This window comes from Augochlora pura, chromosome 8, assembly GCF_028453695.1.
Source record: "Augochlora pura isolate Apur16 chromosome 8, APUR_v2.2.1, whole genome shotgun sequence".
NCBI lineage: Eukaryota > Metazoa > Arthropoda > Insecta > Hymenoptera > Halictidae > Augochlora > Augochlora pura.
Window position 1 is genome coordinate 583,334 of NC_135779.1, and position 18,953 is coordinate 602,286.

Sequence of the window (18,953 nt, forward strand, 5' to 3'; positions counted from 1 at the left end):
AAATTCATACTATTCGTTAATTATGATTTTGAAAGCTGCATTTCTTTGTTTAAATTGTCTTAGAAATAAAATCTTCAGAACACAATTTTTGGTTAATTTATATTGCACCACGTGCGTTTCCCTGTGACAAGTTCAATGTTTTGAATGTTTTCTGCTAGTCTGCTAGCGTCTCGCGCGCTTGTTCAAATGCGGGATGTGACTGCGCACTATAATTTACATACATAAGTTGATGCAATCAATGGTGCAATCCGTGTCGACAGAATTTTTTCTTTTACCACCTCTGGAACAAAAAGACAGTTACTATTCGCATCAGCCTCATCGAAACCATGGTAATTTATGCCGTTTAAGGCTCGAACTATGAAATAAAACGATTGTCGCTGCAAACGAATTATAGGACGGATAAATGCGATTCTCTCGTCCTACGCTTATGAAGGATAGCAGCGCCACCGCACACGGTCTACGTCGTCGCGAGGCTCTCGCGTGAATCGCCACGGAAATCGCGGTTGTACTTGTGTTTTTTTCATTGATCAATTTCATCGGAAGACAAGTCGCAAGATCGTCGGTCCCGTGGATGGCACAACGAGATCGTCAAGACTGACACTAATGCCAAGGTAAACGTTTCACGTTCACACGGGTTTGGTACGTGAAAAATTTGCGCAGCACTCGCCGGATCGATAATTGATTTGCGAGCAGCTTATTCTAACCTACCTTCCCGCTCCCTTCGTAGTTATTAGTTCAATCACGTAATTTTCTTGATCGATTTGCTCACTTTTAGCGTCGAATCTCCGCTAAATCGCAAGGCGAGATTCTTTTCATTTCATTTTCGATCCAGATTAAGACAATCTTTAGTCAAGTTTTTGAACGCAACCGTAACGGCTGTTGTCCGTTTACTGTCATTCGTTGTGGAACTACTCGTTCGTTCATAATGTGTATAGAAACTTTCGATATGTGATAGCTTTAAATAATTTTTGAGCAAAATTGTGGGACACTCTGTATAATATGTTTCTTTGAAGTTCTTTTTTTACTTCTCCCATGAATCTTTGAGTTTATGTACAAAGTTTATTTGCTGGTTTAAGCAATACACATAGATAGAATGGAGCAATATATAGCTACCTTACTAATGAGGTTTCATGGTGGCATTGCAGGTGTGATACAAGATGTACAATGGTATCGGATTGCAGACACCGCGTGGCTCAGGAACAAATGGACATGTACAAAGAAATTGGGCAATTGTACGAAAAACGAAAGAGAAGGTTACATACAAATCTGATGAAGGGAAATTAGATCAGCTTAACAAGCAGCCCAACAAGGAGATTCTTGACCATGTTAGGAAACGGAAGGTTGAAGTTAAGTGTGCAGAGTTGGCTGACATATTGGAGGAGCAAGGGTAAGCATATTCACCGATAAATTATAATTATAACTATTATAGAATCTTTTCAATGTGTAATAATCGTTTTTCTTGATGAAGATTACACATAGCAAATATGAAGCTTCATTGATCCCTTGAACCCAATACCAAATGGGATTGTAAACTTCAATTGGATTTAGCTTACCATTGGCTTCAATGTATTCTCCTAACGCAATATATTACTTCTGCAGCTTATAGTATCACATATACTGGGTCAGTTATTCACCTGAAGTTTTATGTTTTGTAGTTTTACAACTGAGGAAGTAAAAAAGAAAGTAGAGTCATACAGATCTATGTTAATGGGAAGTGAAGCCAAGCCACCAGTACCTAGAGATGAATTTGGCCGTGTAAAGTAAGTATTACACATTCTATTTGCTTTTTTAATTTCACATGTCTACAATTATTCCAATGAAATGAACGGACATAGAGCTTTAAACTTGTTGAAAACGTACAGAGAATATTGGGATCAATCTAATTAAATTTCATGTGCAAGCGCGAGTTAGAAAATACACGGAGAAGAATTATTTTTGGTGACTCCTCTAGTAATCCAGCATAGTATCTATATATAGCTCCTAGATGATAGAAGACCAGTACCTATATCTTGTGTGCCCCCAAGCTTTCCTTTCGAGAAGCCGGGATCTCTTATGAAAGGGAAGCTTCAGATGTTTGCACGGCGAGGATAGAAGCGTTCTTGGCGCAAGTAAGAAAGAAACATCCTCATTAACTTAACACTTTATCTACCTTTTGATCTTGACACTATTATTCAATAGGATACTGTTAAATGAAATCTGTTAATAGGCTTCCAATGGCTAAAGTGTTAAGGACAATCTGGCTCCAAAACTCTTATATAAAGACATAGCCTAGAATAGTTTCTGGACTACTGAAAATGCTCAAAGTTAGTCTAAGCTTCCTTTCTAAGGTCAAACGACTCCGTGGTCACAGCAGAAGATTCTGAAACAATAGGTGCTATTCCATTTTAATGTCCATTAGCGAGCAATCTCCGTTGATTCGCGAGGAGACAGTGCTTAAACCGCGACGATACGAAGGAAACACTGATTTTTGTATTCTGGAGCAGAAACGTGATTGAGGGCATTTTCTAAATTCGCCTCAAGCAACACGAGATGTAGAGACGAGTGTACAAGGCTCAAGGATGCTAAGGGGTAGCTAGAACTGGAGAAAAATTACGAGTTATGTCAGGCACGTGTAGGGTTGGGGGGGACGCAATTCCTCGGCGGTTCACAGCCCCGTGAAAACGCAGTTTCCCGGTAAGCCCAATATTATTGGAGGGCGGAGACGGTTCGCGTTCTCGGCCCGGCTTTTCAGGGGTGTTGCGCAGCCGATATCGACGTACCCCATGGCGCCGGCGCCACCCACGAAAAGGGAGGTGAGCAGAGCCGCACGGGGGTGGCACGGAAAGCGAAACAGAGAGAGAGACCGTACGGGGGAGTGGCGCGCGGGGCGAGGGTGAGTTTATTCCAGCATCTCACTCGACTTTTCCGCCTCAGTGCGAGGATGGACCGGCGTTGCGACGCTGCGCGTCGTCGGCTCTCGTCGGGTGCACGGGTCCTTCGAGGATAATTTCGATTCCCGTGTCGAAGGGACGTCGAATCGGACGACAAAAAAAATAAGGGAACATGTAACGATTTCGTGATACGCTCGAAAAGCAAAACAAATCACAAAAGTCTTCCACTAGCGTGTAGTTTGATTTATAATAGTCTCTCTATCGCATAAGTTGTAGTTATCTCGTCACCTCTAAGTGTTAAGTACTCGGGTCTAAGTGTAGTTCGTAAGTTGTCTCGATAAGATTCTAGAAGATCCCTCGAAGCATCGCCGACCAGCGTCTTCCTTAGTAGGATTCGCGACACGTTCGTTACATGTGGATATCGAAATCGCGATAAGAAAGAAGACAAAGAAAGAGATTGGTGTGCCGCAGCTCGAGGATCCGCAGGCAGCCCACGTGTCTGTGATCGATCAATAAAGAGGGTTCGAGGGATTCGTGAGAGATCAATTTTTCTGTATTATAAAATCCATGTGTCTCCAGGTCGAATGACCGTATAGGATCATTAAGGATAAGAGCATCGTACTTCGCGTACGACGATATAGTGTGCCTGATCTGAAGTCTTCCTTAGTCTGGCTAAGTTAGGAGTAAGACCGATATTCTTCTTATATTCTTACATGAGATATTGAGATATATACATACAAATATATAAATATTATATATGTATACACGCGCAGAGAGAAAAGTACGGCGTTGAAATAAATCAGAGTATAACTTCGAGATTTATCGAGTGTCCTGTTGATGGAACGACTCCCAGTGGGGGTTGCGCTGAGGGGATGATTTAAGAAAGATAGAGAGAGAGCCTGGCGTGTCTCGGCGTTGATTACTTTCGGAGGAAAACAATCAAACCCCTACTCTTGCGAGCCACACGAAGACACGCGAGCCAGCCGGAGGAGAGACCGGCTACGTTTTCATCATCTCTGCCGGATGATTGTTCTCGCGTTGGAACAACAGAAATTCTGAATACAAGGGACCGTCGTAATCGGGGGAGGAAGCCATTACCTTCGCCTCGAGCCTTTCCAGCCACCCCTCTCCCTTGTCGGCCACCCCCGCAAACCAACCCACTCCCCACTTCCTCACCCCTAAACTATCAAAGCCACCCTCGAGGAGGGATTAAGCCGCGTCGGAACTGCTTGCACACCGTTGCACGACCGGCAGAGCTTCTTAGCGTAAATTAGCAGCCGATCGCGCTTAATGCCCGACTAATTACTCGGGGGTTAATTATTCAGCTCCGGAGATTGCCCAGAATTTCCCTGGACCCCCCTTCAGCTGACGACAAATTGGATGCTGAACGAAACGAACGTTTAACGGCCACCGATATCGGGAAAATCACCGCGATTCATGAAAAGAGAACTTCGAGGATCTTGAGGACAGGGACCTAGAGAGAAGTTCATGGGAGAATTGATCTTTGGTAATTCTTTAGAGACAAGAGAGAATCTTTTCTAACCGGAAATAAAGGAACTAGGAATTGTCTTTTTTACTCGGAGGCATTTTGTAAAAATTCGTTGGACATAAAGCTGCAAAAAGAAATATTTGTAAAACTAACTCGACGATTTAAGTACCTGGGAGAAGGAAAGACCCTTTTAACCGGAAGTTGAAGACTCGCGACGAAAGAACATCATTCATCGAGGAAATTATTAATGCTGAAACCGATTCGTCGGTGAAATAGAAATTGTATGAGAGAATTGAATTAAATAGTACTGCAAGAAGAAGGGTAGAACAACAATTTCCAATCGGAAGTTGAAGAGCAAGGAATGACCATGTCCGTGACGGTACCAGCTCCGCTGAAACCAGCGCGTGGACGTGGTCCGGCCGATGGTCGCGCATTTTTCGAAACACTATGGCGGGGAAACTTCTTCCTGGATCGGCAGAAAGTCATGAAACGATCACGGAAACGCAAATTGCAAGCGGCGAACGGAAAGAAACGCGCACAGCTGCAAATGCGACAGCACTGTTGCTGTTGCCAGCGCATACAACTTCACTTGCTAGCCGGACGGCGAAGCAATATGCGCTCCGTTGTTAGGTGAATCCTTTTCCATAATATTTTACCACCATTCTCGGTCTTCCTCATCTGAGAAAGGTGTTCCATTTTCAATAAAAAATCAATTGATTGGGAAAATACAGATTACACGTTAATAGATAAAAAAATTCTGCAATCAAGAATCGATATTAGATTAACCCTTTGATAGTATGAAAGTTAATTGTGCAACCAAGGTATTTCATTATTTTTACTTTTCGTCCGCTTAATTAAATGCATGAAAATCATAATCTGGGAGGTTCTTGTCATTATAAAAAAGGCGGAGAAATCCCTGAAATCCAGGCTAATACTTTCTCGCTGGATATTAGAAGGGCAACATGAGGCATTGGATTTCTCCGGCCACAGATTATCCTTCCCACTTGTCCTGGCAGGATATCTGATACGATTGGCGGTACACATTCATCTATAGCAATCAAGGGAATGGTTTCATATGTATGTATCCTGTTTCTCGCTTGTTTTCTAGACGGGCATGATTGCCGGCTTTTTCTCACCGTAATAAACGCAACTGCGAATTATGTTCTCTTCTCATCTCTTTGGATATCTGGAGGCCCTCAGAAGTGCCTCGAGGAAGATACCATAAAAGATTTGCGTCGATCCAATTTGCGCGCAGAACGAACGAGTCTTTGTCGTCGCAGCGGAGAAAAGCCCCGCGTTTTAATTGCTCCGGGCACACACAGGTTTTGGAACACGTGTACCTTGTTTAACGCCGCGGTGGAAAAAACTGAAATTTCGCGATGGGTCGATGAGAAAGATACACATGGAAAGAGAAAGAGAGAGGAAGAGAACGGCTCTCGCCGGGGATTAAAAAGGCAAACAGTCCTCCTCTGCGTGCCGAACACACATAGGGGGTGAGTCACCCTGTTGACTATCCAATCCCCCGCAAAAAAGAAACATTTCCGCGTGAACAACCGTTACCCTTTCGCACATCGTAATCTCTCCAATTAACTACAGTTTGCCAACTTTTTCCTCGCCGTCGACTGCGAAAAACGAAAACTGAAACGGTCACGGTCCGGGAATCGAGGGGTTGCGACCGTGTCAAAAGTAGGAATGGGTAAAGCACACTGGTAAAAATCGTAACGCACGAATTAATTTCTAATACTATTTTTCCCGATCAAAAATTAATTGTCGACTGCCTCGCGTCTTAATTTGATTCTATGCTTTACAGTTGCAACCATTTCGTGTTCTTTTATCCTTTAAAAGCATTTGAAAAATAGTTTCACTATTCATCTTCTAGTTCGTCCCGTGTAAGAAGCTACTTAGATAAAAGGCATACATTTTTCAACGTACACCCTACAGGAAATTCAGCAAATAAAATTATGCAGACTACCGTAAAAGCTAAAAGCAAAAATTGTCGATTGGTGACACTAGTTCTCGAGACGCAGTATCTCGATGGAGGGAGTGGAGGGATGAAAAACTCCATGGGGATGCTAAGAGAGGGATGCGCCGTTCGCCCGATAAGCGATCTAAAAGGTTATTAAAAAATAGAAAAACACGGAACGTTCGATCGATCCTGCAAAGATGGTGGTGTTGCGCGAGACGGGGATAGCTTAAAGGGTGAAAAAATTATTTCCCGGCGGGCAGGGGGACGGAGGGTGGATTTGGGGAGAGGTTGCCTCCTGAATTTGAGCGTGTAGCGGGCGAGTGGCGCGAAAGGGATACCAGAAAAGAGAACAGCTGGATTGTATTGATCCGCGCTCGAGCGTTGGCGTAGGGGTGGCTCGGCCGACCCCGGCTCGCTGGTTTTCACTCGCGGGGAAGACCAGGGGCCGCCACGATTTCGCCCGCGTAGTCCTCTCTCCGGTGTGTGTTATGTCACTGGTTTGCCGCATTGTCCGGATTTTGCCTGGAGCTCCGTAGCGACCACGGGACACCCGGCGTTGACACCCTCTGCTGCCACCCCTGATTTAGAACGTCCGCGAAATCGTTGCGACAACCATATCCAGTGAAATTTCTTTCGCGCAACGATGACTGTGAAAATCTCAACGCGGTACGATATTTAATTCTTTCTCTAGCTAGGAACCAGTTGATTCTCGAAATGGGTCATAGTGTGCTGCCACCCGCTGTGTATTTATTTATTTTCTAGTCCACATTTTCTTCGTTCTATCCAAGTGCTCCATCTGATCGTCTTTTGATAGTGCGTCACTTGGTGTACTGTGGGTGGTAGAAGTGATCTCTCGGATCTGATCTATTTTCAATTTTCTTTATTTATTTGAGGCATAATTCGTGCTTCTTTGGATTCATTGTGAACGAAGGAAATACAGAGAACCAAGAACTGCCTTCAATTTTCATATTTATACTTTTCGTATGATCTCCAAGATCAATTTCTCATTTCCTTTTTAATTTTTAGGTCGTGCTAGTGTATCGTGGATGGGAAAGTCCCACTAATTGTTTTATTTCCTTTTTGTTTCCCTGTGAGCATTACGGGCGACAGATGTATAGTAAATCCGGTGAGACCGTATCTGAGCCGAGGCCGCCAAGAGAGTTGCTCTTTGCACCTCGTCGAAACTCTCGAGTGGCCTTGTATTGTTATACCCACAATGCTTCATACAGTCGAGCCTTTTTGTGCTGTGTCAATGAATTTGTCTCCGGGATGGTCAAACCGAGGCGTTCGATCAAACTTCTGCTAGAGTTGAAACCGTGCGATCCAGGAGTATTAATAGGAATTATTGTTGCAGTGTTCGCGAGACACATCAAATTGCCGAGGCGCAGCAGGAAAAAAATGCAAAGCTACGAGAGGCATTCGGTATATCGGAGTTCTTCGTGGAGGGAAGTAGCCTAGATCCGGAGAGACACGCGCGCGAGGCTGAAGCGAGAGCTGCTGCAAGCAAAGTGTACGAACTGGTGAGAACGCCAAGCCCGGCACCGGATACCACGTCTGCCCCAGAAAAGAAGAAAAGAAAACGTTCCGGTAGCACTAGCAAGAAGAAAAAGGGAAAGAAGCACAAGAAGGAAAGGTAAAAAACAACGTAATGGTGCACGGGTCAGTGGAGGCTGGATTCGATACTGCTGATTACTATTTGAAGATGTGGCACTCTATGGTAGTCGTATCACTGTATTGTACTATGATATATTGTATAATACCATGGGATGCATAGCTGATTGCGCTACAGTTCAATAACTCCAAGGGTATTAATGTTCTAGTTTTAAGGATGAAGTAATGAGAAGAAACCGACTATGTATATTTTTAAGATTAATGAAAATTGGAGCTTTTATGGAATGTAACAAACTCAGTTATGCACCTTGCGTATGCTGTGTACTATATTGTAGCAATAGTACCGTTGTATTACGCTACAACAGACTATAGTATAATAGTATCACAATGGAACATTATATTACGGTACAATGATGTAATATGTATACCATAGCGAATGAGTTGTGTTAATCAGTAGTTTTACAATGGAATATTGTTGAAAGTGTACAAGAATCCAGGCTCCAAGACCGAACAAGCATCCCCCTGTAGTAGTTCCTCTCCTCCCCTCAATTAATTATTCATTTACCGCAAGTCCACACTCGTTCATTTGCTTACTACACACCTCTTGTCAGATACTGACTCATGACTCACCTACTATTTCATGTCCCATACACCTTTCTCTGTTTCAAACAGAACTGAGGAGGACTGAGTGCCTACCCAGTAGGCTCAGTAGGTAAGTGTGGTCGCCGCGTCTACTATCCAAAAAACAAAACAAAAAATAAGAAAAGCACTCTTGAAAGCAATCTAAACTGAGCAAAAAGAGACCAATCGAGTCTGTCCATTGCCTTACGTCTAGGTATTGTCTCTCTCTTTCTCTTAGGCGCAATTAGAAGGTAAATGTTTGCTGTACCGTGATTTCTGTGAACGTCAGTGATACGTTTGTTCGATTAGAATACTTGCTGGTCCAAATGTTGCAAATAGGCAAACATTTACTTAATGTACAACATATAAAATCGCGGGAACTTTTGAACAATAACATAACAATCTGATGCGTAAATCATGCATTTCTATCTTTGTTGTTGTTATCGATAAAGCTTGTTGTTAATGTCATCTCTCTATTTTTTTCTGACAAGTCCGTCCCTATCGATGGTTATCAAGGTAATGCTAATCCCATATTATATCAATACTCCTCATATTTTGTATACTTGTCTTTTGTGACGTTTGAAAGATGTGGTTTTGCATATGTGCCCGAATCGTGCGGCTGGTTTACGTGAACGTGTTGTCAAGCGGCTATGGAAAACCAGATCTTCCAAAAAAAATAATTATGTAGTCGGTTTGTTAGCTATAGCCCAAACTTGTGAGTTTCACCTGTATATGTATCGTTGTATTTTTATCTATACATACATGCATGTATACATATATATATATATATATATATATATTTGTATGCATACATATGTATACATATATTATATTATTTTTTTCTATTACTTAATTCACTTGAGATTGCAGTGAAAGGAAAGAGAAAAAGAAATGACTTTTGGTTCTTATTTGATATGTCTATACAAATATAAATATTTAAAGTGTCTACACACTGCATTTCCTATACATATACATGTACGTGTAAGTTAGTTATCTACTCTTTGAAGTTACGAATCCTGATCCAGACGCTGAAATAGTTCAGTCCAATGCGTGTTTTCCGTCCGACTAACACGTTCTCTGAATTACTTTCAAACTGTTTGTTCGTTTACTTTAATCGAGCTCATTGAAAGCAGGTAGCTTGTATCATTAGAATAAAGTATTTGTTTCACACACGGATACATTGTACTACAGCTTTCTTTATTGTCAGCACAAGGTATGCACTTGTCGACAGGAAGACGTCCACTGCAAGAATTAAAAAATAAATATTATTAAAAAAAAAAAGACAAATATAAACTAGACACCGCACACGGTAAACCACTTGGAATAATGTGAAATGCATTTCCTAGGTCGGAATCTCCAAAGGCTAGCAAGAAAAAAGAAAAATCGAAGAAGAAGAAAAAGGAGAAAAAGCACAAAAAGGCTGAGGCTAGTTCCTCTGATAGTGAATCCAGTGATGCGTCGGATGATAGCAGGTAACAAAATTTAAATCAATTAAACACATACATCTAGATACATTTCTCTTCTAACATTATTTAATTGGAATGTACAGTTCCTCAGAAACTGAGTCAAAGAAGAAAAAGAAAAAGAAGAAGAAGAAGTCTAAAGCTGAGGCAAAAGAAAAGCATGAGGTAGGAAAAATAATAGGAAGGACTAGATACTAAATTTCTATCTTCTTGTCTATTTCTATACATACATATACATATTTATAACTATATATATATATATCTCCATATATATTACCTTAGCACGTGAAGCAGGAGCATGTGACATCTACTTTGCGTTCATTTTTCCCCTTGATTAGTTTGTCAATTAACATTGGAATTATGAGAGATTTTGTGTTGCTGCCTATCTTTGAATAAGCATGATTCATTGCTTGTTTCTGTAAAGATTATTATCTGATTTCAAGTTAACAGTCATTATTTCAAAAGTGTAAATCTCAGTATTGTTTGTAATTATCAGCGCCATTTGACAGGATATATTCCCTGAGTGAGTACCAGATATGCCGCTACTCAATGTAATAATAATTTGTGATTTATATTCGTACATACTTGCGATTGTTGTTGCCTTTCACTCGTTTTGTGTCAAGCACCATCACTTACGAGAGAATTATTAACGGGAGACTGCTTGTTCTTTGGTATAGGTGCGCAATGCGAATAAATTAGTAAACATACAGACGCTCACACGTTAACCTGTGATCACTTTCTCTCCATTCTCTTAATTACTTTTGTTCAGTGATCATCTCGATACAAACGATTCGCTGCACATTTTAAATTACATGTATCAGCGCGAATGAGCAGACTCCAGGAAAATTTTTAAACATTTGCAACATATTTTTTTTTTATCCTACAAATACATTTGCATGATTGATGTTCATTATCCAACCTTGTCTTATTTAGTAATCCGTACTGTTTTTCTTTTAGAAGAAAAAAGCAGCTGTCAAGAGGAAGCATCAGTCATCTGAGAGCTCGTCCGACAGGTATGTCAACCCTTAAATAGACTTCAAAAATAAATTTTTAAAGAACAATGCAATTAATTTATTTAATGATTGCAATGCTTTCAGCTCCCCGGAGAGACCCAAAAAGTCTATGAAACATGATAAAGCCGTAGAAAAAGCAAAAAATGACGAGCCAGAAACCACGGCCAAAGAGCTGCGATCAAACCGATCGCCGAAGAAACAAGAAAAGGGTCGAAATGAGACACCTCCTCCAAAAAAGAAAGATTCGCCCGTTAAAAAGACAGCTCCTGAGAAGAAAGAGAAGTCACCCGTTGCACACAAAAGCCCACCACCAAGGCGTCACAGATCACCGTCGAGGAGCAGGGTCGATAGAGGAAGATCTCCTAGGCGGTATTCAAGGTCACGGCGAGTGAGTCCTTCACCTAGAAGGAGAAGAGTATCGAGATCGCCTAGGAGATACAACAGATACTCGATATCCAGAAGCAGAAGTCGATCGAGATACGATCGCTATGGATCTCGGCGCAGACCGTCACCTCCACCCAGACGCAGGAGGTCTGACTCCAGAAGAAGGTCAAGATCTCCAAGAAGACAGCGAGACAGACGTGAAAGGTCTAGAGAACGCCGCAGAAGTCGTAGTAGAACTAGAAGCAAGTCCAGGCGATCTACTCTAAGCTATTCCCCTGTAAGAAAGAACCCCGAACGATACAAGCATATCCTGGAAGATAAAAAAAAGCGAGATCCGAAAAAGAACCATGACAACAAACGAAAATCTCGATCGAGCTCCAAAAGCAGAAAGATAAGAACTATAACACCCAGGGTAAGGCTGCGCTCTTCCAGCGAAGATGAAACTGACATGGCAGATGAAGAGCCAAAACCGGAAGATGAAGAACGGTTGAAGGAACTGCACACACTGAAACGTCTGCAGAGTGGTCTGGCAGCTAAAGCCAGGGAATCCATAGGGAAGAAAGTTATAAGTCCCGTGAAGGTAAAGGTAGAGAAGAAAGAGGATAGCGTACTCGATATTGCTTTACCAATTGATCCACCGAAAATGGTACAGAACATTGCTGGTCCCGTGCGGGAGAAATCTAAGTCAAAGTCGCCAATATCGCATCTACCTGCCATTCAATCACCGGTGTCCAGCAGATCACCCTCACCGGCGTTACCGCTCACACGGGAGGAGGCAGCTATAAAGATACGATCTCCTAGTGAGTCTCCTCCTCCGTTACCCCAAACATTGAACAAAATAAACTCCACTTCGCCAAGTTTAGCTACCAAGACAAACCACCATCCTAAGTCTCCGATTGTTGTTAAAAAAACCTCCCCCATTTTGTTGAGGAAGAACTCGACGGAAAGCAAATCGTCTTCGCATTCGCCACCGGTCTCTCAGAAAGAAGCTCCTATAAAGCTACGTTCTCCCAGCGAGTCCCCGCCTCCCATACCAACAAACACGACTAAGGTGAAGCGCCCAGACTCTCCGACCGCTTCGAAGAAGAGTTCACCAACATCCAGGAAACACTCCCCAAGAGACAAATCTTACTCCAGATCACGTTCCAGATCTTACACGAGATCAGTATCCCCGGAGAAACGGTCTTCCAGATCTCCCAGACGTCGATCACGGTCACCCTCGAGGGACAAAAAGTCACGTTCTTTGTCAAGAAGCAAGAAGTCACCTACTCCTAGACATAGGTCGCCAACGTCACCATCAAAGTCCAAGAAGTCACCTAAGTCTCCAGCCAGGACGAAGAGGGTAACCAGGTCACGATCTTCCTCGGAGTCGAAGCACTCTGCATCCAGGTCGCCCTCGCACTCCAAGAAGTCTCCCACTCATTCGCCGGAGAAGTCTAGGTCCAGGAGCAGGACAAGGTCATTGTCAAAGAGGTCTAGAAGCCGCTCTTTATCGAAAAAGTCAAGGAGCAGGTCGTTGTCCAAGAAATCACGGAGTAGGTCACTATCCAAGAAGTCCAGGAGTAGATCCTTATCGAAAAAGTCGAGGAGCAGATCAAGATCATTGTCCAGGGTATCACGTGACAAAGAAAAAAGAAGTCGCAGCAGAAGTAGTTCGCGTTCTTCTTTAAGGTACAATTAAGTGAAATGCTTTTAAGAGTGAGATGATTTCTAGGTAGAGTTTCTTCAAAATGATTATGTCCTTCCAGTTCAAGACACAGTCGTAGGAGTTTTTCTAGTTCATCGAGATCATCTAGTAGCGTCTCCAGCAGATCCTCCCGTTCGACATCAAGTTCTTCAGCTTCCAGCAGATCTCGATCCCCATCTATACCTCGACGCCATGGTTCCCCGAGTTTCTTAGACAGGCGTCGAATCACAAGGTAGGTAGTCTGAAATCGGTAGCTTCGATGTCGTAGTCAGCTAATATTTCCACACATAATGGCAAATTTTGTAAATCCACTGCATCGGTCGTAGACACGTACATCTCTCTCAATCTGTTCAGTTTTCTTCCTCCTTTTTATTTTTGCATTTTGTTCTGAGTTCTCTCGTCGATACGTGAACCCGTAAAAAACATCGGATGTTTACCGGATACATTTATGAAACCTGATTTATACTAATCTGATTGTTTAATCTAATGGCATTTTATGTTGTCCTACAGGGACAGATCAAGGGACAGGCATAGAAGATAAAGTTACGGCTTCGCACAGATGTTTCTATTACTTTCCTACAGTTTACACATAGTTTAATTACGATGCATATCGAATTTCAATTTCTCTTTTCCCATGAACATCAGTAAACAGATATGCGTACAAGGCGAAGATCAGTCCACCTGCTGATGCGAATATTAGACTAATTATGGATCAATGATAGGTGCAACAGTTTTGTTTTGTGGAAGTATCTCGTCGATTATATCATCGTACTATTAGAAATTTTATCGCGTTACGAACACGTTCTGTCTATAAAACATAATCAGTATGATTGAAGAATCCCGGTATTAATTATTTTCACAATGTAACTACAGCTACTCTATCGTATCGAGACACATACACATATACACAAGCCGATTTTATTTCAAGTACAACCACGTTTGTATGATTTCTTTTCTTCCTACCTTCTTTCTTTTTATTTGTATCAAATATGCTTATCGAATTACAGACATTACAGTAGTCGTAGCATGCGTGTACCCCCCTCCCCCCGGTATAAATTATTGTAAATTAAGCGTTTACAGTAGAGGCCCCATTTTATTTTATGTCAATTCACAAATAAAATGTATTTACCGCTACCAAGCAAGCCTGGTTCTTTAGTTCGACGTTTCTTTCTGTTGTAATATTTGCGAATCGTTTTTCTTTTTTACCACTGCCTGCGTTGATAAAACAAGGTAAGTGACACCATTTTTATTTTGCACGCCGGTCCCATTTCATAGCATGGTTTATTTCGCACGCTTCTATTACAATATTAGTAAGATAGTGATTAATGATACCAACGACACTGTTCAACATGCGTTTAAATCTTCAAATTCATAAATTTTAAATCGCCAACTTTGATAGCATCTTCTGCTTCAACATTAGTTGAGATAAGCAATACTATTAACATACATAATAGTGTTCTCTGATCTCTTCTGAATAAGATGATACCATTTGATAATACATTATCCGTATGGAAATTATATCATCTTATTCTGGGGAGTCTGGAATTCAAATTTGTTAAACAGTGGACTCGCTGAAAGTGCTCTGCAATAATTAACAAAGCGCGTTTGTTTGCGCGAATGATATTTCTAACAAATGTTGTTCTCGAGTTACCAGATTATTGACATCGACTAATTTTAGTGCCAGGAAGCGACCAATTCCATATCACCGACCTACTCCGACACCACCTTCTTCACCGAGTAGCTCAGATAGCAGCAGACATAGTAATTGGTCAAGTCCGAGTCACCGATCAAGTTGTTCCCCAAGTCGGAGTCCATCGTACACGCGTTGAATCGACTTGCAGCGAATTCTTAAAAGACATTCGACGTTCCTCTCACGTGTCAGATTTGGAATGGTGCGGTTCACCAAGATTCTCTGATGCTTTTTCTAACAGTTCTGCATTGCGCCGTGTCATGTCCATGAATTAATACTGTTCACCTACGATAGGAAGCATGATTTGAAGGGATGCAGGCGCCGACAGGGCCGTTCTAAGTTTGGTGCATGATCTTTTAAGTCTGTATAAAATATTAATACGCATTTACACCTCTGATCTCGTGACTAAAAATAATACTCATCGATGGTGGTTCACCGTTAGTTTCAGTATTAGTACATGTATCATTCGAGATAGACCTTTCTTGTCAAATAATGCTAAATTTCTACAGGTCTTGTTTCACGTAGAAAATAAGAGAGCAGATGTTTTACAATTAACTGTTAGGTATTCTATCCAGACACCAAGAAACGAAGTCAGATTTTAGTCAATTAATCTTGTTCCTTCTTAATTTCACGGATTCGGACTGAATTTCTAATCATACCTGTACAAGAGAAACCAAAGAAGATATTTTAATAATAACTAGGGACAACGTTTTTTAACACGGTCGTTTTTGGAAAGAATATTACATTATCTGTGGTTTTACGTTGTCCAGCAATCGTTAGAGTTTCAAGTCTTCGCGTGATGATGTTCTTTACAAACTTACATCCACCTGAGTACTTAAGCAATAAGGAGGCAATGATGATTAACCAGGTGTCATTAACTATGTTGATTACAGCTTTTTCAGATCTCACATTAGTATTATTATACAATAACTATTATTTATTTACTCATTTAAAACTACTTTAGTAGTTCCATGTGCGCGTGATTATTTTGATCATGGAATTGTTTGTTATACAAACACCAGCTAGTCAAATTTCTAGACATTTCGTTAATGGTGAGAAAAAGAACCACTAGCATCCTTTAATCAGTCAATTTCTCGCGAATTAGCAATGGAAGTTTTAGTGCAATGTTCTACAACCTGTTCCTTTTGTACATAGACATTAATGTGCTTAACTGTGCTTAGTACTTTGCTCATTATTACTTTTCATTCTCTATATCGCGACGTCCAAGAAATTGTATATTTATTTATATTTATTTATTGTATAACTTATTTATTTAACGATATTATCAATTGCTAGTCATTCGTCGACTTTAACGACAAGAAAAAAATGTAAAAGTGAAGTTAAACTTTTAAACTTTCCTTTACTTGCAATACTCAATTTACCTAAATACTAGTCAGAACGTTTTTTTCTTGGCTATAAGGCCAGGCAGCATACAAAAAGACATAATTAGACATAATTAGTCTTGATTATTCAAAGTTAAGTCTTGAGAATGTATGTATAGGGTTAAACGTCATATTTGGAAAGTCTACGTTGTTTATAATTAGAAAGGGAAAACTACATAGAACTTAGCTCTCGCATAATGACTGAATCAGTTTTATTAAAAAAAAGTCGTCAATTGCTATGGTGTTGCAATGTTGACCTTGCATCAATGCATATCTAATAAAAGGAATATTGAAAAATAAATGCACACTAATCACGAAATATTTGTTTTATAAAATTAGGAGTATCGAGGAAAATTTCGAGTATCAATTTCACTGTATGAAAGAAATTTGTTGGAATTTGCTCACCATGGCTCTTGACTAATTTATTATTCATAATTTACAGTCATCGAATGTTACCATCGTTGAAATGGAAAAAATTCTGATTATATCTGTAATATACTCTGTATTGTTGTTGTGTGATTAAATCAAAAAGCTTGAAACAACGAAATTATTTCCCCCAAAATATTTTTGGTATTTAATTTATTATTTGGATATTAAGTCCAACATTCTTTCACGTAATTAATACTAGAATTATCAAGCACTAAATGCAAAATCTCCACAATGGTTTATAAAACTTATAAGTTGCCAGAAATTACAGACTTTTTGACAGTTTCAGCATTAAGTTTATAAAAGCATCTATGATGGAAATTTTATGATTACAATTATCCTTACATTACAATCAACTTATGTACACTACTTTCATACAAGATATATTTCCTTAGATGAATGTGGTCCCTTTTAACTCGTTCCCCAAAACTTACTTTACTAAATTACTTTTTCATTCCTTTTTTTTTCTGTTCTCTTGCTCGTTGCTGTGCAAGATATATAACCCACATGGAGCCGACCAAATTTATAAATAACACACGTAACTAAAATAAAATCCAAATATTAATTCAGAGTATAGGACACACCAATCATGAAATAATCATTTAATAGAAACTGGTACATACCATTGGTGGTACATATTTGAAGTTTATAAACTGCAACAATGTTAAGTATTTTAAATTTGCACTGAGGAGTGGCCAATACAATTTCTTCATCTGTTTCATAGCATCATTGCTTGTATTACCCTAAACAAAATTAAGGTATTAATTATATTAACAATAATAATGTTTATATGGAGAAACAAAATCTTTACCTCGAAAAGAGCTAACACATATAATGTTAAAGCTTGATAACACGGTGTATACAAGCATCTTTCTATCAACAAAAGTAAAAGAGGATTCCTTACGAAAGGATGTATAAATTGGTAAAAATAATGTGGGATAGGACCTCCAAACAATAATCTATAAAAATAAAATATCATCCAATGGTATCGGGTATAAATTAATTAAAAAATATACGATATAATTGGACAGGCCTTACCCAAATAATCCATAGACAAGTACGCTATCCCCATTGACATATTTCGCCCCCGAAATTTTTTGTGACACAATATTTCCTAGAGATGCCAAAATGCAGCTAAAAATAAAAGAACGCTTATTAAATATATTCTGTTTCCAACTTTTTACTTATTCACCGTGATAATTCGAATTATTAATATACCTGGTGATTGCTTTTGTTTTCACTGGGCTGGTATACAGACGCTCTAAATAAGTACCAGTAAACTGAAGTAATAAGTCCATCGGTCTAGACAGAGCCATTGTTACAATTTTACCTATTTATGCGTATTATCTGACGAATGAAAGTAAATAAATGAATGAATAAGAACGATCTGTCGTGCACAAGAAATTCTTCTGGAACCGGATTCTCCGACAACGTATTCCAGTGCACAGCTCTCATGCACAACGTACACAAGTTTAATTAATTTTGCAAGTCATTAGATTAATCTTCGCATACTTAATTTAAAGATAAAATTATAATAATCTACTGCATCCTTGGAAATATTAACGCAACGGACAATGTTCGGTATACAATATGGCACGCTTTTTTCTTATTTTCTGATTAACAAGTTTCAAAATGTATACGCAGCCATTACGTTCGATAAATCAAACGTGACGCAGTAACAATACAGTTTGACGAAAAGAAAATATACACTACATCATTTTATATTGCATACAATCACAATTGTTATATCACGTGACTTAATAAACATTAGTAATGAAAAAACTTTCCTTTCCTATTGGTTCTGTATGCAGTAGAATAATCATTATGTATCTGGAATACTCAAAAATCGATATAGTATAGTACAAAATTGTTTAGCTTCTTCTAGGAATTTTTATGTACTTTCGTATAACTTAAAATATAAATTATGAATAATTGAAAAGAAATTTGCAATCGCAAATTAAGATGACTGGTAGAGGAAGTTGCAGTGAAAGTAAACAGTGTTAGATAATCGGGTGTTGTAGATTATTGGAACTGCAAGCATCTTGGCAATTAGTGCCTCAAAATTAATATTTTTATTTTGAAAATATTTATAATAATTTGATTCATCGAATTTATAGCGTAGATTCCTATAATTATGTTTACAGTTATCTATCAAACTACATGACAGTATTATAAAATATAATTAACAATTCTTTGAAGTTTGATGAACTGTTTCGAAGCTCGATTCGAGATCCGTACAGCGCTAATTAGTATATTGGAAAAATGCTCAAACTGCTAGCTAAATTACCGATAGTCGATGTTGTCTAATTGCCGTACACTTTCATTGTAATGCACTGATGTCGCCACAAGCC

General features: G+C 39.7%; 2 protein-coding genes across 4 annotated transcripts; one reads left to right on the forward strand and one right to left on the reverse strand.

The window, feature by feature from the left end:
* Window positions 1-471: 471 nt before the first annotated feature.
* Window positions 472-16,709, forward strand: Srrm234 (Serine-arginine repetitive matrix 2/3/4). 3 transcript variants are annotated; one of them, XM_078189552.1, is made up of 10 exons: window positions 472-611; window positions 1,146-1,387; window positions 1,656-1,760; window positions 7,680-7,958; window positions 9,904-10,029; window positions 10,107-10,185; window positions 10,978-11,033; window positions 11,118-13,088; window positions 13,166-13,336; window positions 14,783-16,706. In XM_078189552.1, exons 2-10 carry the CDS (start codon window positions 1,158-1,160, stop codon window positions 14,931-14,933), a joined length of 3,168 nt encoding a protein of 1,055 aa, XP_078045678.1. In that variant the 5' UTR covers window positions 472-611; window positions 1,146-1,157; the 3' UTR covers window positions 14,934-16,706. The 3 variants fall into 3 exon arrangements, with proteins under 3 accessions (XP_078045678.1, XP_078045679.1, XP_078045681.1); XM_078189553.1 differs by lacking the exon at window positions 14,783-16,706 and adding an exon at window positions 13,615-14,242; XM_078189555.1 differs by lacking the exons at window positions 472-611; window positions 1,146-1,387; window positions 1,656-1,760 and adding an exon at window positions 6,617-6,991 and having other exon boundaries at window positions 14,783-16,709.
* Window positions 16,710-16,723: 14 nt separating this feature from the next.
* Window positions 16,724-18,596, reverse strand: LOC144474572 (peroxisomal membrane protein 2). Its single transcript, XM_078189578.1, has 5 exons — window positions 17,821-18,596; window positions 17,641-17,736; window positions 17,414-17,561; window positions 17,226-17,345; window positions 16,724-17,144 (listed from the first exon to the last, which is right to left on the reverse strand). The coding sequence occupies exons 1-5, from the start codon at window positions 17,916-17,918 to the stop codon at window positions 17,046-17,048; spliced, it is 561 nt and encodes a 186-aa protein (XP_078045704.1). The 5' UTR covers window positions 17,919-18,596; the 3' UTR covers window positions 16,724-17,045.
* Between the last annotated feature and the right edge of the window lie 357 nt (window positions 18,597-18,953).